The sequence below is a fragment of the Petromyzon marinus genome, chromosome 80 (genome assembly GCF_048934315.1).
Source record: "Petromyzon marinus isolate PM22_M1 ecotype Great Lakes invasive population chromosome 80, UKy_Petmar_22M1.pri1.0, whole genome shotgun sequence".
Classification (NCBI taxonomy): Eukaryota; Metazoa; Chordata; class Hyperoartia; order Petromyzontiformes; family Petromyzontidae; genus Petromyzon; species Petromyzon marinus.
Window position 1 is genome coordinate 9,546,524 of NC_133746.1, and position 26,506 is coordinate 9,573,029.

Sequence of the window (26,506 nt, forward strand, 5' to 3'; positions counted from 1 at the left end):
GCGCTACAGACCCGGTGGGCCCGAGTTCGATTCCCGCTCACGTCCACCGACACCGGTGACGATTTTCATCTGAACCGGGCCTGGGCCTCCTCTAGGTCAACTCAGCCTCAATTGAGTTAGCTGATGCGGTGTGTCGTGAACATTGCCACTGGGTGGGGGAGAGGCAAAGGCGACCGGGTGTGATGCTGGCCACCCACCCCCTGGTGTGCCAAAGTACCGGTAGCCTTCATAGGTTTCTGCTACTCGCTTTAGAAAGCCCTTGCCCCTACGGTCTGCCAAAAGTGGGGGGGGGGGGGGGGGGGGGGGGTTCTGTGTCTCTCTGTTGATCTCAGTGAGTCAACCTATGGCCACCACGGGTCTGTCCCGCGACCTGGTTGCCAGCGCGCGTCCGACGCGTCGGGCGTGGCCTCAGAGTGCACGGCGGCCTCTGCACAGGGGCGGCTTGTCGATCCTCATGCCCGCCCCTCCTTGTGAAATCCCGCAGAGGGCTGCTGCGTGGGAGGCAAGGTGTACGCGGCGGGCGGAGTGATCTCGAAGGAGACGGACGCCGTGGGGCTGTGCACCTTCACCAAGACGTGCATGGCGTCGGGCGCGGTGAAGGACTCCACCGAGTGCAAGGCCATCACCTCGGCCGCGCCCACCACCACCGCGGGGACGACAAAGATGCTGCCGCCACTGCCGATGACGACGGAGAAGGTCGCCGTGGTGACCACGGAGGGCCCGACCACGGCAACAACACTGCCGACGTCGACCGCGCAGAAGCTCACGGAGGCGCCGTTGGAGAAGATAACGCAGGTGCCGGTGGAGCAGACGAGGCCGGTAGCAACCACGAGCACGCCCGCACCGGTCACGACCAAACCCAGGCCGGTGGCGACCACGCCCAGAGCGGTCGAGAGCACGCCGGGTCCAGTCGGTTCCACGCCGGGACCGATCAAAACCACGCCGGGACCAGTCACAACTACTACCGGGCCAGTCGGATCCACGCCCGCATCAGTCGGATCCACACCGGGACCAGTGAAAACCACACCTGGACCAGCTGGTTCTACACCCGGGCCAGTCGGCTCCACACCAGGACCAGTTGGTTCAACACCCGGACCAGTCAGTTCCACATCTGGACCAGCAGGATCCACACCAGGACCAGTCGGTTCTACACCTGTAGCAGTCGGATCCACACCCGGACCAGTCACAACCACGCCTGGACCAGTCGGATCCACACCGGGACCAGTCGGGTCCACACCGGGACCAGTCACAACCACGCCTGGACCAGTCGGATCCACACCCGGACCAGTCGGGTCCACACCGGGACCAGTCGGATCGACATCCGGGCCAGTCACAACCACGCCTGGACCAGTCGGATCCACACCAGGGCCAGCAACAACGACACCCGGACCAATTGGATCCACGCCCTCATCAGTCGGATCCACACCTGGACCAGCCGGTTCTACACCCGGACCAGTCGGCACCACACCAGGACCAGTTGGTTCTACACCCGGACCAGTCAGTTCTACACCTGCACCAGCAGGTTCCACACCAGGAGCAGTCGGTTCCACACCTGTACCAGTCGGTTTCACAACCGCATCAGTCGGATCCACGCCAGGGCCAGTCACAACCACGCCTGGACCAATCGGATCCACACCGGGACCAGTCGGTTCCACCCCCACATCAGTCGGATCTACACCCGGACCAGTAGTGACCACACCCGCACCGGTCGGTTCCACGCCCGCTTCAGTCGGTTCCACACCCGGACCAGTTAGTTCGACGCCTGCAGCAGTCACAACCACGGCCGCAGCGGTCCGCTGCATGGGAACTTGGTCTGATTGGTACAACGTGGACTCCCCTCAAACGAGCCAGCAAAACGGAGACTACGAAACGTTCGACAACATCAGGCAAAATGGCCAGGCCATCTGCCCGATGGGCGACCAAGTGGAGGCCATCGAGTGCAAGGCAATGAACTTCCCCAACGTGGCGTGGCAAGAACTGGGACAGAAGATCAGGTGTGATGCGCAAGTGGGGCTCATCTGCGACAATGCGGAGCAATCCACGTCCATGTGCTTCGACTACAAGATCCGAGTGTGCTGCGGCCAGGTGATCGCAACAACAACACTTGCACCGGCGGTGACCACCAAGGCATCCGTGGCAACTACAGCTGGACCAGTTGGATCCACGCTCGGACCAGTCGTATCTACACCCGGACCAGTCACAACCACGCCTGGACCAGTCGGATCCACACCGGGACCAGTCGGGTCCACACCGGGACCAGTCACAACCACACCTGGACCAGTCGGATCCACGCCCGGACCAGTCGGATCCACACCCGGACCAGTCGGGTCCACACCGGGACCAGTCGGATCGACATCCGGGCCAGTCACAACCACACCTGGACCAGTCGGATCCACACCAGGGCCAGTAACAACGACACCCGGACCAATTGGATCCACGCCCTCATCAGTCGGATCCACACCTGGACCAGCCGGTTCTACACCCGGACCAGTTGGCTCCACACCAGGACCAGTTGGTTCTACACCCGGACCAGTCAGTTCTACACCTGGACCAGCAGGTTCCACACCAGGAGCAGTCGGTTCCACACCTGTACCAGTCGGTTTCACAACCGCATCAGTCGGATCCACACCAGGGCCAGTCACAACCACGCCTGGACCAGTCGGATCCACACCAGGGCCAGTCACAACCACGCCTGGACCAATCGGATCCACAACGGGACCAGTAAGTTCCACACCCGCATCAGTCGGTTCCACACCCGGACCAGTTAGTTCGACGCCTGCAGCAGTCACAACCACGGCCGCAGCGGTCCGCTGCATGGGAACTTGGTCTGATTGGTACAACGTGGACTCCCCTCAAACGAGCCAGCAAAACGGAGACTACGAAACGTTCGACAACATCAGGCAAAATGGCCAGGCCATCTGCCCGATGGGCAACCAAGTGGAGGCCATCGAGTGCAAGGCAATGCGCTTCCCCAACGTGGCGTGGCAAGAACTGGGACAGAAGATCAGGTGTGATGCGCAAGTGGGGCTCATCTGCGACAATGCGGAGCAATCCACGTCCATGTGCTTCGACTACAAGATCCGAGTGTGCTGCGGCCAGGTGATCGCAACAACAACACTTGCACCGGCGGTGACCACCAAGGCATCCGTGGCAACTACAGCTGGACCAGTCGGATCCACGCCCGGACCAGTCGTATCCACACCCGGACCAGTCACAACCACGCCTGGACCAGTCGGATCCACACCGGGACCAGTCGGGTCCACACCGGGACCAGTCACAACCACGCCTGGACCAGTCGGATCCACACCCGGACCAGTCGGGTCCACACCGGGACCAGTCGGATCGACATCCGGGCCAGTCACAACCACGCCTGGACCAGTCGGATCCACACCAGGGCCAGCAACAACGACACCCGGACCAATTGGATCCACGCCCTCATCAGTCGGATCCACACCTGGACCAGCCGGTTCTACACCCGGACCAGTCGGCACCACACCAGGACCAGTTGGTTCTACACCCGGACCAGTCAGTTCTACACCTGGACCAGCAGGTTCCACACCAGGAGCAGTCGGTTCCACACCTGTACCAGTCGGTTTCACAACCGCATCAGTCGGATCCACACCAGGGCCAGTCACAACCACGCCTGGACCAATCGGATCCACACCGGGACCAGTCGGATCCACACCGGGACCAGTCGGATCCACACCAGGGCCAGTCACAACCACGCCTGGACCAATCGGATCCACACCGGGACCAGTCGGTTCCACCCCCACATCAGTCGGATCTACACCCGGCCCAGTAGTGACCACACCCGCACCGGTCGGTTCCACGCCCGCTTCAGTCGGTTCCACACCCGGACCAGTTAGTTCCACGCCTGCAGCAGTCACAACCACGGCCGCAGCGGTCCCCTGCATGGGAACTTGGTCTGATTGGTACAACGTGGACTACCCGCAAACGAGCCAGCAAAACGGAGACTACGAAACGTTCGACAACATCAGGCAAAATGGCCAGGCCATCTGCCCGATGGGCGACCAAGTGGAGGCCATCGAGTGCAAGGCAATGAACTTCCCCAACGTGGCGTGGCAAGAACTGGGACAGAAGATCAGGTGTGATGCGCAAGTGGGGCTCATCTGCGACAACGCGGAGCAATCCACGTCCATGTGCTTCGACTACAAGATCCGAGTGTGCTGCGGCCAGGTGATCGCAACAACAACACTTGCACCGGCGGTGACCACCAAGGCATCCGTGGCAACTACAGCTGGACCAGTCGGATCCACGCCCGGACCAGTCGTATCCACACCCGGACCAGTCACAACCACGCCTGGACCAGTCGGATCCACACCGGGACCAGTCGTATCCACACCCGGACCAGTCACAACCACGCCTGGACCAGTCGGATCCACACCGGGACCAGTCGGGTCCACACCGGGACCAGTCACATCCACGCCCGGACCAGTCGTATCCACACCCGGACCAGTCACATCCACGCCCTCATCAGTCGGATCCACACCGGGACCAGTCGAAACTACACCCGGACCAGTCAGAACCACTCCTGGACCAGTCGGATCCACACCGGGACCAGTCGGGTCCACACCGGGACCAGTCACAACCACGCCTGGACCAGTCGGATCCACACCCGGACCAGTCGGGTCCACAACGGGACCAGTCGGATCGACATCCGGGCCAGTCACAACCACGCCTGGACCACTCGGATCCACACCAGGGCCAGCAACAACGACACCCGGACCAATTGGATCCACGCCCTCATCAGTAGGATCCACACCTGGACCAGCCGGTTCTACACCCGGACCAGTCGGCACCACACCAGGACCAGTTGGTTCTACACCCGGACCAGTCAGTTCTACACCTGGACCAGCAGGTTCCACACCAGCACCAGTCGGTTCCACACCTGTACCAGTCGGTTTCACAACCGCATCAGTCGTATCCACACCCGGACCAGTCACAACCACGCCTGGACCAGTCGGATCCACACCGGGACCAGTCGGGTCCACACCGGGACCAGTCACAACCACGCCTGGACCAGTCGGATCCACGCCCGGACCAGTCGGATCCACACCCGGACCAGTCGGTTCCACACCGGGACCAGTCGGATCGACATCCGGGCCAGTCACAACCACACCTGGACCAGTCGGATCCACACCAGGGCCAGTAACAACGACACCCGGACCAATTGGATCCACGCCCTCATCAGTCGGATCCACACCTGGACCAGCCGGTTCTACACCCGGACCAGTTGGCTCCACACCAGGACCAGTTGGTTCTACACCCGGACCAGTCAGTTCTACACCTGGACCAGCAGGTTCCACACCAGGAGCAGTCGGTTCCACACCTGTACCAGTCGGTTTCACAACCGCATCAGTCGGATCCACACCAGGGCCAGTCACAACCACGCCTGGACCAGTCGGATCCACACCAGGGCCAGTCACAACCACGCCTGGACCAGTCGGATCCACACCAGGGCCAGTCACAACCACGCCTGGACCAATCGGATCCACACTGGGACCAGTAAGTTCCACACCCGCATCAGTCGGTTCCACACCCGGACCAGTTAGTTCGACGCCTGCAGCAGTCACAACCACGGCCGCAGCGGTCCGCTGCATGGAAACTTGGTCTGATTGGTACAACGTGGACTCCCCTCAAACGAGCCAGCAAAACGGAGACTACGAAACGTTCGACAACATCAGGCAAAATGGCCAGGCCATCTGCCCGATGGGCAACCAAGTGGAGGCCATCGAGTGCAAGGCAATGCGCTTCCCCAACGTGGCGTGGCAAGAACTGGGACAGAAGATCAGGTGTGATGCGCAAGTGGGGCTCATCTGCGACAATGCGGAGCAATCCACGTCCATGTGCTTCGACTACAAGATCCGAGTGTGCTGCGGCCAGGTGATCGCAACAACAACACTTGCACCGGCGGTGACCACCAAGGCATCCGTGGCAACTACAGCTGGACCAGTCGGATCCACGCCCGGACCAGTCGTATCCACACCCGGACCAGTCACAACCACGCCTGGACCAGTCGGATCCACACCGGGACCAGTCGTATCCACACCCGGACCAGTCACAACCACGCCTGGACCAGTCGGATCCACACCGGGACCAGTCGGGTCCACACCGGGACCAGTCACAACCACGCCTGGACCAGTCGGATCCACACCCGGACCAGTCGGGTCCACACCGGGACCAGTCGGATCGACATCCGGGCCAGTCACAACCACGCCTGGACCAGTCGGATCCACACCAGGGCCAGCAACAACGACACCCGGACCAATTGGATCCACGCCCTCATCAGTCGGATCCACACCTGGACCAGCCGGTTCTACACCCGGACCAGTCGGCACCACACCAGGACCAGTTGGTTCTACACCCGGACCAGTCAGTTCTACACCTGGACCAGCAGGTTCCACACCAGGAGCAGTCGGTTCCACACCTGTACCAGTCGGTTTCACAACCGCATCAGTCGGATCCACACCAGGGCCAGTCACAACCACGCCTGGACCAATCGGATCCACACCGGGACCAGTCGGGTCCACACCGGGACCAGTCGGATCCACACCAGGGCCAGTCACAACCACGCCTGGACCAATCGGATCCACACCGGGACCAGTCGGTTCCACCCCCACATCAGTCGGATCTACACCCGGCCCAGTAGTGACCACACCCGCACCGGTCGGTTCCACGACCGCTTCAGTCGGTTCCACACCCGGACCAGTTAGTTCCACGCCTGCAGCAGTCACAACCACGGCCGCAGCGGTCCCCTGCATGGGAACTTGGTCTGATTGGTACAACGTGGACTACCCGCAAACGAGCCAGCAAAACGGAGACTACGAAACGTTCGACAACATCAGGCAAAATGGCCAGGCCATCTGCCCGATGGGCGACCAAGTGGAGGCCATCGACTGCAAGGCAATGAACTTCCCCAACGTGGCGTGGCAAGAACTGGGACAGAAGATCAGGTGTGATGCGCAAGTGGGGCTCATCTGCGACAACGCGGAGCAATCCATGTCCATGTGCTTCGACTACAAGATCCGAGTGTGCTGCGGCCAGGTGATCGCAACAACAACACTTGCACCGGCGGTGACCACCAAGGCATCCGTGGCAACTACAGCTGGACCAGTCGGATCCACGCCCGGACCAGTCGTATCTACACCCGGACCAGTCAGAACCACGCCTGGACCAGTCGGTTCCACGCCCGGACCAGTCAGAACCACGCCCGGACCAGTCGGTTCCACGCCGGGACCAGTTGGATCCACGCCCGGACCAGTCGTATCCACACCCGGGCCAGTCACAACCACGCCTGGACCAGTCGGATCCACACCAGGGCCGGTAACAACGACACCCGGACCAATTGGATCCACGCCCACATCAGTTGGATCCACACCGGGACCAGTCAAAACTACACCCGGACCAGTCGGATCCACTCCCGTACCTGTCGGATCCACACCAGCATCAGTCGAAACCACACGGGGACAAGTCATAACCACACCAGCATCAGTCGGATCCACACCCGGACCAGTCGGATCCACACCCGGACAAGTCGGATCCACACCTGGACCAGTTGGATCCACACCGGGACCAGTCACAACCACGCCTGGACCAATCGGATCCACACCGGGACCAGTCGGTTCCACCCCCACATCAGTCGGATCTACACCCGGACCAGTAGTGACCACACCCGCACCGGTCGGTTCCACGCCCGTTTCAGTCGGTTCCACACCCGGACCAGTTAGTTCCACGCCTGCAGCAGTCACAACCACGGCCGCAGCGGTCCCCTGCATGGGAACTTGGTCTGATTGGTACAACGTGGACTACCCGCAAACGAGCCAGCAAAACGGAGACTACGAAACGTTCGACAACATCAGGCAAAATGGCCAGGCCATCTGCCCGATGGGCGACCAAGTGGAGGCCATCGAGTGCAAGGCAATGAACTTCCCCAACGTGGCGTGGCAAGAACTGGGACAGAAGATCAGGTGTGATGCGCAAGTGGGGCTCATCTGCGACAACGCGGAGCAATCCATGTCCATGTGCTTCGACTACAAGATCCGAGTGTGCTGCGGCCAGGTGATCGCAACAACAACACTTGCACCGGCGGTGACCACCAAGGCATCCGTGGCAACTACAGCTGGGCCAGTCGGATCCACACCAGGACCAGTCGGATCCACACCCGGACCAGTCAGAACCACGCCCGGACCAGTCGGTTCCACGCCGGGACCAGTCGGATCCACACCCGGACCAGTCAGAACCACGCCCGGACCAGTCGGTTCCACGCCGGTACCAGTCGGATCCACGCCCGGACCAGTTGTATCCACACCCCGGCCAGTCACAACCACGCCTGGACCAGTCGGATCCACACCAGGGCCAGTAACAACAACACCCGGACCAATTGGATCCACGCCCTCATCAGTTGGATCCACACCGGGACCAGTCGAAACTACACCCGGACCAGTCGGATCCACTCCCGGACCTGTCGGATCCACACCAGCTTCAGTCGAAACCACACCGGGTAGAGTCACAACCATGTCTGGACCAGTCGTATCCACACCAGGACCAGTAACAACTACGCCTGGACCAATCGGATCCACAGCAGCATCAGTCGAAACCACACCGGGACCAGTCACATCCACGCCTGGACCAGTCGGATCCACGCCCGGACCAGTCAGATCCACACCCGGACCAGTCGGATCGACATCCTGGCCAGTCACAACCACGCCTGGACCAGTCGGATCCACACCAGGGCCAGCAATAACGACACCCGGACCAATTGGATCCACGCCCTCATCAGTCGGATCCACACCTGGACCAGCCGGTTCTACACCCGGACCAGTCGGCACCACACCAGGACCAGTTGGTTCTACACCCGGACCAGTCAGTTCTACACCTGGACCAGCAGGTTCCACACCAGGAGCAGTCGGTTCCACACCTGTACCAGTCGGTTTCACAACCGCATCAGTCGGATCCACACCAGGGCCAGTCACAACCACGCCTGGACCAATCGGATCCACACCGGGACCAGTCGGGTCCACACCGGGACCAGTCGGATCCACACCAGGGCCAGTCACAACCACGCCTGGACCAATCGGATCCACACCGGGACCAGTCGGTTCCACCCCCACATCAGTCGGATCTACACCCGGACCAGTAGTGACCACACCCGCACCGGTCGGTTCCACGCCCGCTTCAGTCGGTTCCACACCCGGACCAGTTAGTTCGACGCCTGCAGCAGTCACAACCACGGCCGCAGCGGTCCCCTGCATGGGAACTTGGTCTGATTGGTACAACGTGGACTACCCGCAAACGAGCCAGCAAAACGGAGACTACGAAACGTTCGACAACATCAGGCAAAATGGCCAGGCCATCTGCCCGATGGGCGACCAAGTGGAGGCCATCGAGTGCAAGGCAATGAACTTCCCCAACGTGGCGTGGCAAGAACTGGGACAGAAGATCAGGTGTGATGCGCAAGTGGGGCTCATCTGCGACAACGCGGAGCAATCCATGTCCATGTGCTTCGACTACAAGATCCGAGTGTGCTGCGGCCAGGTGATCGCAACAACAACACTTGCACCGGCGGTGACCACCAAGGCATCCGTGGCAACTACAGCTGGACCAGTCGGATCCACACCAGGACCAGTCGGATCCACACCCGGACCAGTCAGAACCACGCCCGGACCAGTCGGTTCCACGCCGGGACCAGTCGGATCCACGCCCGGACCAGTTGTATCCACACCCCGGCCAGTCACATCCACGCCTGGACCAGTCGGATCCACACCAGGGCCAGTAACAACAACACCCGGACCAATTGGATCCACGCCCTCATCAGTTGGATCCACACCGGGACCAGTCGAAACTACACCCGGACCAGTCGGATCCACTCCCGGACCTGTCGGATCCACACCAGCATCAGTCGAAACCACACCGGGTAGAGTCACAACCATGTCTGGACCAGTCGTATCCACACCAGGACCAGTAACAACTACGCCTGGACCAATCGGATCCACAGCAGCATCAGTCGAAACCACACCGGGACCAGTCACAACCACGCCCGGACCAGTCGGATCCACACCAACATCAGTCGGATCTACACCGGGACCAGTCGTAACCACACCTGGACCAGTCGGCTCCACGCCTGCATCAGTCGGATCCACACTGGGACCACTCGTAACCACACTCGGGCCAGTCGGTTCCACACCCAGACCCGTTGGATCCACTCCCATCATCAATCAAGCTACTACAACTCCATTGGGTAAGTGGAACAATACATCTTTTCCATTTCCTTTCCTTAACAAAGATTTTCATCGATTGGCTCGGCTCTAATCATTATCAAGCCTTGCTAAATCCCCTGCTGAATGAAGTCTTCCTAAGCATCTGCCTCAACCATTCCTGTATTCCCACCCCGCTCATGTACACTGTTTTTCATTCATCCATTCATTATATGAGAATAGTTTTTCCCCTTTCTGGTCATAATAAAACAGTTGTGTTAAGATGTTAAACCACCAAACAGAAACTTTTTGCAAGGAATAATGTCTGCATTAACCACACACATACTTTGCATGGTCACCACAAGTACCGTTTGTTCAATGCAGACATAATTCTTTGCAAAAGGTTTCTCTTTGGTGTTTAAATATCTTAACACAACTCTCTTTTGCCATAAAGGGTAAAAGCTATTCTTATTTTTTTTTTAAACTGGCAAGGGTTGTCCCATGACATCCATTCATTGTAAAGTGGAAGGAGGAACTGCGGGCATGCCCATTTTTTGCCGGAGGGGAAGCCCTGAGGTCCTGCCCAAACCCCGAAGCCAATGCAATGCGAGCCCAATGGGAGCCAAGGCCATACTAAAGGTGGGACCATGACGGAATGGCCGATCTTGCCAATGTCAGCCAATCAAACAACGGCAGGGGGAGGGGCACATGTAGCATCATTACTGAATCCATGGATCGATTTTTGGCAATGAATCGACACGGAGGGATTAATCCAGTTTAATTGATGCTTGTTTTTTTACGTATCGGGTGAAGCGGAATCGACCACAATGAATCTTGGTTAGCGATCTATTACAATGCCGCAATGGCTAGGAGATTTTTATTATCTTACCTGGAACACAGGAGGTCGTGGGTTTGATCCCGACCCTGACAGTGCCTGCTGTATATTTGGAGTTTGCATGTCTCTAACCGTGGTCGCGTTAATTTTTCTCTGGGTCCTCCACGGGTTTTTCCCCTCCACATTTAGAATCTATGTCCCGACGCGTTCAGAGTATTTGACTGCTGCTATAAATTTCCACGTGGAGATGATGATGATGATGATAAGCCACTACATGGCTCAGTCGCGAGCCTTCCCTGGCCAAATAAAATACAAAAAAATCGTAGTTTTAGTGTAACCCCAAGCGACTACGAGCCAGCCAGCCCACGAGCACTTTCATGTTGTCACCATGAGGTAGTCGGTCACTCTGTCATAATGCATGTGACTAAACATCTAACCGACAAATCGACTAACCAACTAACCGACTAACTGACAAACCAACAAACCAACCAACCAACCAACAAACCGACTAACTGACAAACCGACAAACCGGCTAACCATCTAATGGACAAACAGGCTAACTGACTCACCGACAAACCGGCTAACTGATAAACTGACGAACCGACTAACCGACTAACCGACAAACCGACTAACCAAAAAACCAACGAACTGACAAACTGGCTCACCGACTAATGGATAAACCAAACAAACTGACTCACCGACAAACCGGCTAACTGACTCACCGACAAACCAACTAACCGCCCACCCGTCCATCCGCAGTGTGCCCGGGTGCCTGGTCGCAGTGGTTCGACGTCTCCAACCCAAGCCTAGACAACAGCGGCGACGACGAGAGCTACGCCGCCATCCGAGCCACCGGCTTGGAGGTCTGCTCCGGCAGGCAGACACCGATAAGCATCGAATGCCGCGCCGACAAATTCCCCGGCGTTCCCGTTGACCAGCTCGGCCAGGTGGTGTCGTGCGACAGCGGCAGCGGCCTCGTCTGCCGCAACGGCGACCAGAGCGGCGACTTGCAGCTGTGCTACAACTACCGCGTCCGGGTGTGCTGCGGCCTCGTCACCACCGTTCCCACTGCGGTCCCGACGACGCTGCTCGCCACCACAGCCGCCACTACGGCCGTCGTTACGAGTGAGTGGCTGCTGCTGCTGAATTCGGTTACAAATTCGCCGTTGGCCACTGGCCACCACCGCCCCCCTGGGAGGATCTGTCGTGAGTGGTTTCTCCCGTGTGACTCGACCCTCCCATTTTATCCCCGCCCCGCCATGTTGTGTGTCGTATCTCACCTTATCTTACATAAAATGTATATCGGCGCCTTACACAGAATCAACAATAGCAAAGCGCATGAATGCAGTGGTGGAGATGAGGTGAGCAACATAGATGGGAGGAAACAATGGGGTGGGGGGGGGGGAATCTGTGTTGATGCGTGAATCCAGCTAAAGCCAAATTGGTGACAATGATGATGAATGGATTGAATGAATGGGGAATGAGCAAAAGTCATCCAATGAGAATATGAAGATGGAACAGTAACGGAGGTGGTGGTTATGACAGAGGAGATTTGGGGGGGGGGGGGGGTTGTCGTGGGGTGAGCTTGGGGGTAACAATAAGTGTGAGCTGTTTAATGCGGAGCGCAAACTAAGTGAGTAAAGGTGACTGCTCAGTGTGGAGGGGGAAGTGCGTTCCAGTGAATGGAGTGGGCAAGAAGAGAGCGTGAGTGAGAGAGAGAGAGAGAAAAAAAGCGTGGCTTGAGCGCGAGGAGAATGAGGGGGAAGAGAAAGAGAGAAGCAGCGAAGATTGAGAACGTATCGCCGAGCGCGGGGAGCTCACCCGCTCGTCGCAAATGAGTCGTAAGCCACCACTGCCGCATTCTCCCTCCCTTCCCTTCCCTTCACTCGACGTTGTTTCTAACCTCAAGTTTGCTTTGTTCAAATAACAAAAATGAATTGGTGTTCAGTGTCGAGTTATCAAAAAATTGTACATGGTTACGGCAACAGACCACAGTATTTAGGCATCTGAAAAACTGTGTAATTGAACCCGCTACTATCACCCGACACAGCCAATTATGAAGGGTTTGTCACGTAAACACAATGTGGCAATTCGTTACGAGTACAGCATTGGCAGTGTGTTGGACAGTAAGCCCACTGCAACATTTTCAATTAATGTAGTGTACAGTGTAGTATACTAGTTCAGCGTCTTGAGACACTATACACTACACTATACACTACACAATAATGGTATATGTTGTAATGGGTTTAGTCTCCAACACACAGTGCACTGTACTAGTATACTACACTATACACTACACTATAATTTTAAATGTTGTAGTAGGTTTACTCTCCAATACACCGGTGCGCTGTACTAGTTACGAATTTGGTACGTTTTGTTCACGTGACGAACCTCACTAATTGGCTATGTCGGGTAGTAGTGGCGGGTCTAACGACACACGTTGTACATCTACGCGATTGAGGTGAGCGCTTACCTCCGTGCGCATTTTGCCTTCGGTTTTCGATTCCCTGTGGCCATGGTCTACACGCAGTTGAACCCCCCCCCCCCCCCCTTAACACGTGTGTTGATTTGCACCTCCCTTTCTGTTCTCACCTTCCTAGGGCCGTGCCTGTGCGAGATCTCGCAGGGAGTCACCGTCGCTTCAGGTGAGAGGGGCGGGCGGGCGGGCGGGCGCAACACGCATCGGGCACACAAAACTCGCTCGCCATTCCGTCTCTTCTCGTCGTGCCTGGCCCACATACAGTCTATGTTGCTCCTGTAACTACGTGGTAGTAGTAGTAGTAGTCCCATTCCTGAAGAACACCGCGTAATAGTCAAGAACGTATAACATTGGGGGTAAAGCGCTGTCCGCGATAACCAACGAGATGATAAATAACGCAGGCCGGACAAAGACCAAGGCACGTGGAGTCACAGCATCCCAATGCCGTAAGCAGTTCATACAACCACTTGCTCCCGCTCGCTCACGACCGCAGTTCCATTTGCTCGACTGCGTTACATCCAATTCGCATCCAGGTTATAAAAAAAAGTGTTCCCCAATGAATTCGTCGCATTATGCATCCAATTCGCGCCCCGCAGAGATCTTACTTTATCTTGACAGAGCGACTTGCGCCGGTCGCGTTGCATCGTTAAAAGGCGGTAATTAAAAAAATCGAGCGATTTCAGATGGCAGGGGCCAGCGCATGGGCCAAGGATTGAGTGACTATAACAGAGGGCACGTTGGTGGGGGGGGGGGGGGTCATGGAAGGGGCTATAGAGGAGGGACGGGAAGGAGTGGAGTTAGCGAGGGTAGGGAAGGGGAAGAGAGCGGGAGAGGAGGTTGAGGCTTCAAGAAAGAGGAATGGAAGGGGGTTAAGGAGGGGGGATGACGCCTTCACCTTCGTTATCTCAGCAACACCCAGACGGCCTGTATCTCCACATCATCATCGCGATTGTGATCAATCAATGAAACGGCGGTGCGTTGCTACTGGTTACCTCACAGGCGACATGGTCTACAACACAACGGACGGGCTGGGCGGCTGCCGTGTTGCCGTGTGCCTGCCTGACTGCTCCGGAATCTCGGCCACATCAGGCCCATGCCAGACCACCACCGCCTTCGTCACCGGGGTGGTCACCACCACCGTCGCCGCTACCTTCACCACCAACGGTGCCTCGACCACGACCCTTGGCCCGGTGCCCATGCCGCTCACGCGAGACCTCCCGGTTTTCACGTTCCCCACGGACATCCCCACGACTGAGAGGCGGGCCACCGAGATCGGGGTCAGGACGACGGTCAAGCCGCTGCCCACGACGACCGCGACGACAACGCCCGTCCGGACTACGGCCGCTCCCGTCCAGACGACGACCGCTGCTTTCGCTACAACGGCAGCAACAACGGCAGCCCCGGGCCAGACAACAGCCGGTCCGGGCCAGACGACAGCCGGTCCGGGCCAGACGACAGCTGGCCCAGTGCAGACAACACCTGGTGCAGTTACTACAACAGCAGCAACAACAGCCGGTCCAGTGCAGACAACAGCAGGACCAGTCCAGACAACAGCTGCTGAACAAACAACAGCTGGTGCAGTCACTACAACAGCAGCAACAACAGCAGGACCAGTGCAGACAACATCTGGTCAATTGCAGACAACAGCCGGCCAAGTGCAGACGACAGCCGGCCCAGTGCAGACAACACCTGGTGCAGTGACTACAACAGCAGCAACAACAGCAGGCCCAGTGGAGACAACAGCTGGTCCATTGCAGACGACACCAGGACCAGTCCAGACAACAGCCGGTCCAGCGCAGACAACAGTTGCTGAACAAACAACAGCTGGTGCAGTCACTACAGCAGCAGCAACAACAGCAGGACCAGTGCAGACGACATCTGGTCAATTGCAGACAACAGCCGGTCCAGTGCAGACAACTGCCAGTCCAGTGCAGACAACAGCTGGTGTAGTCACTACAACAGCAGCAACAACAGCAGGCCCAGTGGAGACAACAGCTGGTCCATTGCAGACGACACCAGGACCAGTCCAGACAACAGCCGGCCCAGCGCAGACAACAGCTGCTGAACAAACAACACCTGGTGCAGTCATTACAACAGCAGCAACAACAGCAGGACCAGTGGAAACGACATCTGGTCCATTGCAGACAACAGCAGGACCAGTCCAGACAACAGCCGGCCAAGTGCAGACGACAGCCGGCCCAGTGCAGACAACAGCTGGTGCAGTGACTACAACAGCAGCAACAACAGCCGGTCCAGTGCAGACAACAGCAGGACCAGTCCAGACAACAGCTGCTGAACAAACAACAGCTGGTGCAGTCACTACAACAGCAGCAACAACAGCAGGACCAGTGCAGACAACATCTGGTCAATTGCAGACAACAGCCGGCCAAGTGCAGACGACAGCCGGCCCAGTGCAGACAACACCTGGTGCAGTGACTACAACAGCAGCAACAACAGCAGGCCCAGTGGAGACAACAGCTGGTCCATTGCAGACGACACCAGGACCAGTCCAGACAACAGCCGGTCCAGCGCAGACAACAGCTGCTGAACAAACAACAGCTGGTGCAGTCACTACAGCAGCAGCAACAACAGCAGGACCAGTGCAGACGACATCTGGTCAATTGCAGACAACAGCCGGTCCAGTGCAGACAACTGCCAGTCCAGTGCAGACAACAGCTGGTGTAGTCACTACAACAGCAGCAACAACAGCAGGCCCAGTGGAGACAACAGCTGGTCCATTGCAGACGACACCAGGACCAGTCCAGACAACAGCCGGCCCAGCGCAGACAACAGCTGCTGAACAAACAACACCTGGTGCAGTCATTACAACAGCAGCAACAACAGCAGGACCAGTGGAAACAACATCTGGTCCATTGCAGACAACAGCAGGACCAGTCCAGACAACAGCCGGCCAAGTGCAGACGACAGCCGGCCCAGTGCAGACAACAGCTGGTGCAGTGACTACAACAGCAGCAACAACAGCCGGTCCAGTGCAGACAACAGCAGGACCAGTCCAGACAACAGCTGCTGAACAAACAACAGCTGGTGCAGTCACTACAACAGCAGCAACAACAGCAGCACCAGTGCAGACAACATCTGGTCAATTGCAGACAACAGCCGGTTCAGTGCAGACAACTGCCAGTCCAGTGCAGACAACAGCTGGTGTAGTCACTACAACAGCAACAACAACAGCAGGCCCAGTGGAGACAACAGCTGGTCCATTGCAGACGACACCAGGACCAGTCCAGACAACAGCCGGTCCGGCGCAGACAACAGCTGCTGAACAAACAACACCTGGTGCAGTCATTACAACAGCAGCAACAACAGCAGGACCAGTGGAAACGACATCTGGTCCATTGCAGACAACAGCAGGACCAGTCCAGACAACAGCCGGCCAAGTGCAGACGACAGCCGGCCCAGTGCAGACAACAGCTGGTGCAGTGACTACAACAGCAGCAACAACAGCCGGTCCAGTGCAGACAACAGCAGGACCAGTCCAGACAACAGCTGCTGAACAAACAACAGCTGGTGCAGTCACTACAACAGCAGCAACAACAGCAGCACCAGTGCAGACAACATCTGGTCAATTGCAGACAACAGCCGGTTCAGTGCAGACAACTGCCAGTCCAGTGCAGACAACAGCTGGTGTAGTCACTACAACAGCAACAACAACAGCAGGCCCAGTGGAGACAACAGCTGGTCCATTGCAGACGACACCAGGACCAGTCCAGACAACAGCCGGTCCGGCGCAGACAACAGCTGCTGAACAAACAACACCTGGTGCAGTCATTACAACAGCAGCAACAACAGCAGGACCAGTGGAAACGACATCTGGTCCATTGCAGACAACAGCAGGACCAGTCCAGACAACAGCCAGCCAAGTGCAGACGACAGCCGGCCCAGTGCAGACAACACCTGGTGTAGTCACTACAACAGCAACAACAGCTGGTCCATTGCAGACGACACCAGGACCAGTCCAGACAACAGCCGGCCCCGTGCAGACAACAGCTGCTGAACAAACAACACCTGGTGCAGTTACTACAACAGCAGCAACAACAGCAGGACCAGTGCAGACAACATCTGTTCAATTGCAGACAACAGCCGGTCCAGTGCAGACAACAGCTGGTGTAGTCACTACAACAGCAGCAACAACAGCAGGCCCAGTGGAGACAACAGCTGGTCCATTGCAGACGACACCAGGACCAGTCCAGACAACAGCCGGCCAAGTGCAGACGACAGCCGGCCCAGTGCAGACAACACCTGGTGCAGTGACTACAACAGCAGCAACAACAGCAGGACCAGTGCAGACGACATCTGGTCAATTGCAGACAACAGCCGGTCCAGTGCAGACAACTGCCAGTCCAGTGCAGACAACAGCTGGAGTAGTCACTACAACAGCAGCAACAACAGCAGGCCCAGTGGAGACAACAGCTGGTCCATTGCAGACAACACCAGGACCAGTCCAGACAACAGCCGGTCTAGCGCAGACAACAGCTGCTGAACAAACAACAGCTGGTGCAGTCACTACAACAGCAGCAACAACAGCAGGACCGGTGCAGACGACATCTGGTCAATTGCAGACAACAGCCGGTCCAGTGCAGACAACTGCCAGTCCAGTGCAGACAACAGCTGGTGCAGTCACTACAACAGCAGCAACAACAACAGGACCAGTCCAAACAACAGCCGGCCAAGTGCAGACGACAGCCGGCCAAGTGCAGACAACAGCTGGTACAGTGACTACAACAGCAGCAACAACAGCCGGTCCAGTGCAGACAACAGCAGGACCAGTCCAGACAACAGCTGCTGAACAAACAACAGCTGGTGCAGTCACTACAACAGCAGCAACAACAGCAGGACCAGTGCAGACGACATCTGGTCAATTGCAGACAACAGCCGGTCCAGTGCAGACAACTGCCAGTCCAGTGCAGACAACAGCTGGAGTAGTCACTACAACAGCAGCAACAACAGTAGGCCCAGTGGAGACAACAGCTGGTCCATTGCAGACAACAGCAGGACCAGTCCAGACAACAGCCGGCCAAGTGCAGACGACAGCCGGCCCAGTGCAGACAACACCTGGTGCAGTGACTACAACAGCAGCAACAACAGCAGGCCCAGTGGAGACAACAGCTGGTCCATTGCAGACAACACCAGGACCAGTCCAGACAACAGCCGGTCCAGCGCAGACAACAGCTGCTGAACAAACAACAGCTGGTGCAGTCACTACAACAGCAGCACCAACAGCAGGACTGGTGCAGACGACATCTGGTCAATTGCAGACAACAGCCGGTCCAGTGCAGACAACTGCCAGTCCAGTGCAGACTACAGCTGGTGCAGTCACTACAACTGCAGCAACAACAGCAGGACCAGTCCAAACAACAGCCGGCCAAGTGCAGACGACAGCCGGCCCAGTGCAGACAACAGCTGGTACAGTGACTACAACAGCAGCAACAACAGCCAGTCCAGTGCAGACAACAGCAGGACCAGTTCAGACAACAGCTGCTGAACAAACAACAGCTGGTGCAGTCACTACAACAGCAGCAACAACAGCAGGACCAGTGCAGACGACATCTGGTCAATTGCAGACAACAGCCGCTCCAGTGCAGACAACTGCCAGTCCAGTGCAGACAACAGCTGGAGTAGTCACTACAACAGCAGCAACAACAGCAGGCCCAGTGGAGACAACAGCTGGTCCATTGCAGACGACACAAGGACCAGTCCAGACAACAGCCGGTCCAGCGCAGACAACAGCTGCTGAACAAACAACACCTGGTGCAGTCATTACAACAGCAGCAACAACAGCAGGACCAGTGGAAACGACATCTGGTCCATTGCAGACAACAGCAGGACCAGTCCAGACAACAGCCGGCCAAGTGCAAACGACAGCCAGCCCAGTGCAGACAACACCTGGTGCAGTGACTACAACAGCAGCAACAACAGCAGGCCCAGTGGAGACAACAGCTGGTCCATTGCAGACAACACCAGGACCAGTCCAGACAACAGCCGGTCCAGCGCAGACAACAGCTGCTGAACAAACAACAGCTGGTGCAGTCACTACAACAGCAGCAACAACAGCAGGACCGGTGCAGACGACATCTGGTCAATTGCAGACAACAGCCGGTCCAGTGCAGACAACTGCCAGTCCAGTGCAGACAACAGCTGGTGCAGTCACTACAACTGCAGCAACAACAGCAGGACCAGTCCAAACAACAGCCGGCCAAGTGCAGACGACAGCCGGCCCAGTGCAGACAACAGCTGGTACAGTGACTACAACAGCAGCAACAACAGCCGGTCCAGTGCAGACAACAGCAGAACCAGTTCAGACAACAGCTGCTGAACAAACAACAGCTGGTGCAGTCACTACAACAGCAGCAACAACAGCAGGACCAGTGCAGACGACATCTGGTCAATTGCAGACAACAGCCGCTCCAGTGCAGACAACTGCCAGTCCAGTGCAGACAACAGCTGGAGTAGTCACTACAACAGCAGCAACAACAGCAGGCCCAGTGGAGACAACAGCTGGTCCATTGCAGACGACACCAGGACCAGTCCAGACAACAGCCGGTCCAGCGCAGACAACAGCTGCTGAACAAACAACACCTGGTGCAGTCATTACAACAGCAGCAACAACAGCAGGACCAGTGGAAACGACATCTGGTCCATTGCAGACAACAGCAGGACCAGTCCAGACAACAGCCGGCCAAGTGCAGACGACAGCCGGCCAAGTGCAGACAACACCTGGTGCAGTGACTACAACAGCAGCAACAACAGCAGGCCCAGTGGAGACAACAGCTGGTCCATTGCAGACAACACCAGGACCAGTCCAGACAACAGCCGGTCCAGCGCAGACCACAGCTGCTGAACAAACAACAGCTGGTGCAGTCACTACAACAGCAGCAACAACAGCAGGACCGGTTCAGACGACATCTGGTCAATTGCAGACAACAGCCGGTCCAGTGCAGACAACAGCTGGTGTAGTCACTACAACAGCAGCCACAACAGCAGGCCCAGTGGAGACAACAGCTGGTCCATTGCAGACGACACCTGGTGCAATCACTACAACAGCAGCAACAACTGCAGGCCTAGTGGAGACAACAGCCGGTCCAGTGCAGACAACACCTGGTGCAATCACTACAACAGCAGCAACAACAGCAGGCCTGGTGGAGACAACAGCCGGTCCAGTGCAGACAACAGCTGCTGAACAAACAACACCTGGTGCAGTCATTACAACAGCAGCAACAACAGCAGGACCAGTGGAAACGACATCTGGTCCATTGCAGACAACAGCAGGACTAGTCCAGACAACAGCCGGCCAAGTGCAGACGACAGCCGGCCCAGTGCAGACAACAGCTGGTGCAGTGACTACAACAGCAGCAACAACAGCCGGTCCAGTGCAGACAACAGCAGGACCAGTCCAGACAACTGCCAGCCCAGTGGAGACGACAGCCGGCCCAGTGCAGACAACACCTGGTGCAATCACTACAACAGCAGCAACAACAGCAGGCCTGGTGGAGACAACAGCCGGTCCAGTGCAGACAACAGCTGCTGAACAAACAACACCTGGTGCAGTCATTACAACAGCAGCAACAACAGCAGGACCAGTGGAAACGACATCTGGTCCATTGCAGACAACAGCAGGACCAGTCCAGACAACAGCCGGCCCAGTGCAGACGACAGCCGGCCCAGTGCAGACGACAGCCGGCCCAGTGCAGACAACAGCCGGCCCAGTGCAGACGACAGCCGGCCAAGTGCAAACGACATCTGCTGAACAGGCAACACCTGCTGCAGTCACCACAACAGCAGCAGCAACAACAGCAGGCCCGCTGCAGACCACAGCCGGCCCAGTGGAGACGACAGCCGGCCCAGTGGAGACCACGGCCGCCCCAGCGCAAACTACGGTGGCGACGACAATTGCCGTCACGACGATCCCGACGACGACGGCTGCCCCGATAGCGACCACGGTCGCCGAGCGGCAGACAACGTCGGCCACGACCCCGGCGCAGACGACGGCGGCCGAGCTCGAGACGACGGCCGCGGCGGTCACGACGACGGCGGCCCCGGTCCGGACGACGGCGGCCGGGCCGGTCACAACGACGGCGGCCCCGGTCCGGACGACGGCGGCCCCGGTCCGGACGACCGAAGGCGGCGCGCTGTCGACGGGCGCCATAACGACGGGCGCCGGGCTGACCACGGCGCCCCAAGTGCCGCCGACGGCACCGCCGACGGCACCGCCCAACGACTGCCACCAGCTCAACCCTCCGCGCAAGGCGAGCCGAGGGCACCGTCGCCGCAAAGCCGCGCAGGCCAGACGCACGCAGCTACGTAGGCGCTACGGCGCAGCGCCCCATGACGACCGCTGAGGCGCTATTGCTATTGATCGTTTTTCCCAGTGGGATGCATGCATGTACGTTCGGCTGTGTACCACCTTGGCGCGGTACGCAGCCGAGCGTCCCCAGTCGAAATTGCGGGGTTAAGGCCAACGAGCGAACACGCAGAAAGCGTGTTAGTTGGTCGGGATGAGTTTTCAATTGAGAGTTTTGAAAGTGAATCGCAGCCCTCCGAGTGGCTTCCCAGCATCGGACGGAAGAGCATTACGGACAGCCGCAGAAGCGCATCTGAAAGCGCGCGATGCGTGAACATCTCCGTTCGATGGCCAGCCAAAATCCGCTGCTCCAAGGAGGACCGGAGTTTGCACGATAGTTTGCTCATACTCCCTGTGGGATTTGCTCATTTCCCTGTACTTGACCTCTATGTGAGTATGTGGGTCTCTTGCACAGGTTTATGGGTCTCCCCCAGGCGAAATTCAGATGCTCATTCTGGTATCTATGAATCTTTGGCGACCCACAGTGGCGAGATGTTAACTATCTCGCCCGGTATACAGGAGGTCATGGGTTCGATCCCGAACCTGACGTGAAGTATACCCTTCACTGCTGTACACTACACAATAAACTACGCTGCTATACACGACACTATACACCGCACGACTATACACGTGCGATGCGCACGCTCTGGATACTTCCGGTGGTGCGAATGAAGTTCAACGCACGCACACACACGTACACAATGAGGACCCCCCCCCCCCCCCCGCCACCCCAGAGGCATCGCAGCAAGCGATCTGAAGCGCGCAATGGCCGCGATCGTAACGAGCAACCCATTCCCCCCAAGACCCTTGCCGACCCACCACCCAAACCACCCCTAACCACCCCCTCCTTTGTGGCGAGCAGCTGGGCGAGCAGTGGAACGAGAACGACTGCATGCTGGCGACGTGCATGGGCGACGGCTCACAGGTCTCAATGACGAAGCGGCCGTGCGTGGTCCCCTCGCCACCGGCCTGCGAGTCGGGCCGCCCCTCGCGACGTGTCACCGACCCCGACGGCTGCTGCTACCACTGGGAGTGCGACTGTGAGTCTGGAGGGGGGGGGGGGTGGTGGGCTGAGGGATGGGTGGGCAGCGGAGGTCACAATGGGGTGACAGGTTGGGCGGGACGAGGGGACCTGGTAAAATCAAAAAATGGTTTAACACGTAGGCTTTCGCGACCAATATTATTCATGATCAAAATCAAAAAGAGTTTTTTTTTTTTTTTTTTAGTCTACGGGTCTCTGTGTCTCGATGTGTCTCTATGGGTCTCTGTTGGTCTCTGTGCATATCTACGAGCCTCTGTGTGATCTCTATGCGTTCAGAATATTTTTGCTGCTGCTATCAATTCCCACGTGGTGATGGTGATGATGATGATGATGATCCACCACTTTGTTGAGCTGCTGCCATTTGTGATGGCCAGGTCGCTTCTGAAAAGAAACTACGTAGCTCAGTGGGCCGTTAGCTTGTAAAATAAAAAATAAAAAATATATAGTTTCGTTTTATATTAGTCTACGGGTCTCTATGTGTCTCTATGCATATCTATGGGTTTCTGTATCCCGATGCGTTCAGAATACTTGGCCGCTGCTACGAATGTCCACGTGATGATGATCATGATAAGCCGCCACAACGTTGAGCCGCTATTATCTGTGAAAGGCAGGTCTCACTTCTACAAAAAAGAGCTTCATAGCTCAGTGGGCCCTTAGCTGGTAAAATAAAAACAAAAATAGTTTTAGCTTATCGCGTGGCTCGCCAACCAACGCGTCGCCGCTCACCTCCTCCATCCCCTCCGTCCGCACGCGCGCTTCCCGCAGGCATCTGCACTGGCTTCGGCGACACGCACATGCAGACGTTCGACGGCGCGCGCTTCTCCCCGCCGGGCAACTGCACGTACATCCTCGTGGAGGAGCGGCAGAAGCTCCACGACTTCTCCATCGTCGCCGACAACTTCGACTGCGCCTCGACGCCGCAGGCCTCCTCGTGCACGCGAGGCCTCGTCATCTCCTACCAGGGCAACGTCCTGCGTGCCACCATGACTTCCAGCGGCAATCCCAGCGAGCGCAGGGTGAGGCCTCCGGGAACGATGATGGCGGCGGCGGCGACGACGGGGCGGTGGCCAGGTGTCGCTTCTGCCAAAATGGCTGCATAGAAGCAGCTCAGTAGTGGGGGCCTTACCTGGTTTCAATGAAATAGTTCAGTTTCGGTGCATCTGTATGCGTTTCGAGTGTCTGGCTGCTGCCATGAATGTCCAAGTGATGATGGCAAGCCACTTGCTCGAGCTGCCATCCTTAACCCCCCCCCCCCCCCCCCCCCCCCACGGGATATGGAAGCTGCCACCCTCCCCAGCCGTCCGGCATGCTGCTGTGGCTGTACCGTGACCTCCCTCCGTCTCCTCTCTCTCTCTCTCTCTACCCCGACAGTTCCTGCTGAACCAGAAGACCAAGAAGGCGCCCTTCAACGAGCGCGGCTTCCAGGTGTCCACCGTCAAAACCGACGACATCATCTTCATCAAGGACCTGCGCGTCCGCGTGCAGTTCAACGGCCTCGGCTTCCTCATCGACCTGCCGCGAGACCTCTTCTGGGACAACACGCAGGGACAGTGCGGTACGCGAGACGCGGACTGAGACGCGGAGACGCGGGGAGGGACCGGCAAATCCGCCCGTGGGGAGAGAAACGCGGGGCACAGAGAGGGAGAGCGAGAGAGAGAGAGAGATGCACGCGGGATGAGAGACGCGCCAGTGGAGGCACGGGGAGGCGTTGCAAGATGCAGGAAGATGCAGAGAGAGACACGGGGAGGCGTGGGAACGCACGGAGAGAGACGGGGAGGCACGGGGAGGCAGAGGGAAGGAATGGGGAGGCACGGGGGAGAGGCGTGGGAAGGCGTTGGAGAGACACGGGAAGGCGTGGGAACGCACGGGGAGAGACGGGGAGGCACGGGGAGGCGTGGAGAGACACGGGAAGGCGTAGGGAGGGATGGGGAGACACAAGGAGACACGGGGAGGCAGGCGAAGGCATGGGGAGACATGGGGAGACGTGGAGAGACACGGGGAGACACAGAGAGACATGGGTAGACACGGGCAAGCACGGGGGAGGCATGGGGAGACACAGGGAGACAGATGGAGACGCAGGAACACACCGGGAGGAATGCAATCGGCACAGAAAGATCCAGGGGCGCACGGCGACGTTGTCATAAGACACGGGGAGCCACCGGAAGGCGTGGGAATCTCTGCGGGGTATGGGAAGGAACGTGGAGGCAATGGGGAGAGAGACGATGAGGGCGGTGCACCGAGTAAACCTCCCTTATACCCCCCCCGCCCCGCCCCGCCCCTGTCTGTCACCGTCGCCACCGCCGCCGCAGGCACGTGCAACAACATGCGCAAGGACGACTGCATGGGCCGCGATGGCATTCCGCGGGCGGCCGAGTGCTGTGCCGTGGCGGCGGGCGACTGGATGACGGACGACCCGGCTAAGCCGCAGTGCATTCGCATGCTGCTGCCCGCCAAGCTGAGCTGCGCCGGCGGCGCCACGCAGGCGACGACGTGTGCCGGAGCCGACGAGTGCAACGCGCTCATCCTGCAGTGAGTGCTCGTCAGTCTCGTTGGCGAGCGGGGCCGCGGGTCTGTGAGTCCATGGGTCTGTTAGTCTACGGGCCTGTGGGTCTGTGGGTCTGTGGGTCTGTGAGTCTACGGGTCTGTGGGTCTGTGGGTCTGTGAGTCTACGGGTCTGTGGGTCTGTGAGTCTACGGGTCTGTGGGTCTGTTAGTCTACGGGTCCGTGGGTCTGTGGGTCTGTGAGTCTACGGGTCTGTGGGTTTGTTAGTCTACGGGTCTGTGGGTCTACGGGTCTGTGGGTCTGTGAGTCTACGGGTCTGTGGGTCTATGGGTCTGTTAGTCTAAGGGTCTGTGGGTCTGTGAGTCTACGGGTCTGTGGGCCTGTGAGTCTATGGGTCTGTTAGTCTAAGGGTCTGTGGGTCTGTGAGTCTACGGGTCTGTGGGTCTGTGGGTCTGTTAGTCTACGGGTCTGTGGGTCTGTGAGTCTACGGGTCTGTGGGTCTGTGGGTCTGTGAGTCTACGGGTCTGTGGGTCTGTGGGTCTATTGGTCTGTGGGTCTATGGGTCTGTGAGTCTATGGGCTCTGTGAGTCGATGGGTGCCTGAGTCTACGGGTCTGTGAGTCTACAGGTCTGTGAGTCTATGGGTCTGTGGGTCTATGGGTCTGTGAGTCTATGGGCTCTGTGAGTCTATGGGTGTCTGAGTCTATGGGTCTGTGAGTCTACGGGTCTGTGGGTCTATGGGTCTGTGAGTCTATGGGCTCTGTGAGTCTATGCGTCTCTGGGTCTACGGGTCTCTGACTACGGATCTCCCCCCGGTGACCGCAGGACGTTCCAGTCATGTTCCGCTGTGGTGGACCTGTCGGGCTACTACGAGGGCTGCAAAAGTGACCACTGCAAGCCACGCACGCAGGCCCTGGACTGCGCCGGGGCCCAGCTCGCCGCCGCCGAGTGCGGCCGTGCCGGAGTGTGCGTCAACTGGCGCCCGCTCGTCCCCGACAAGTGCCGTGAGTTCGCCGCGCCGGCCATCGCGACGTCTCCCGGTGCAACGTTTCCGCCGGTTGCGGAGCCGCCTCCGG

The 26,506-nt window shown here is 58.1% G+C and overlaps 1 protein-coding gene across 1 annotated transcript in view; it reads left to right on the forward strand.

Moving 5' to 3' along the window:
* Positions 1–26,506, forward strand: part of LOC116957674 (uncharacterized) — a 56,729-nt gene that overhangs the window by 20,727 nt on the left and 9,496 nt on the right. Inside the window, exons 15-23 of the mRNA XM_076057241.1 lie at positions 485–10,258; positions 11,809–12,174; positions 13,650–13,694; positions 14,528–21,792; positions 22,750–22,927; positions 23,695–23,945; positions 24,301–24,484; positions 25,239–25,458; positions 26,256–26,434. Of these exons, the coding sequence (XP_075913356.1) occupies positions 485–10,258; positions 11,809–12,174; positions 13,650–13,694; positions 14,528–21,792; positions 22,750–22,927; positions 23,695–23,945; positions 24,301–24,484; positions 25,239–25,458; positions 26,256–26,434 (18,462 nt within the window). The remainder of the gene's footprint in view (positions 1–484; positions 10,259–11,808; positions 12,175–13,649; positions 13,695–14,527; positions 21,793–22,749; positions 22,928–23,694; positions 23,946–24,300; positions 24,485–25,238; positions 25,459–26,255; positions 26,435–26,506) is intronic.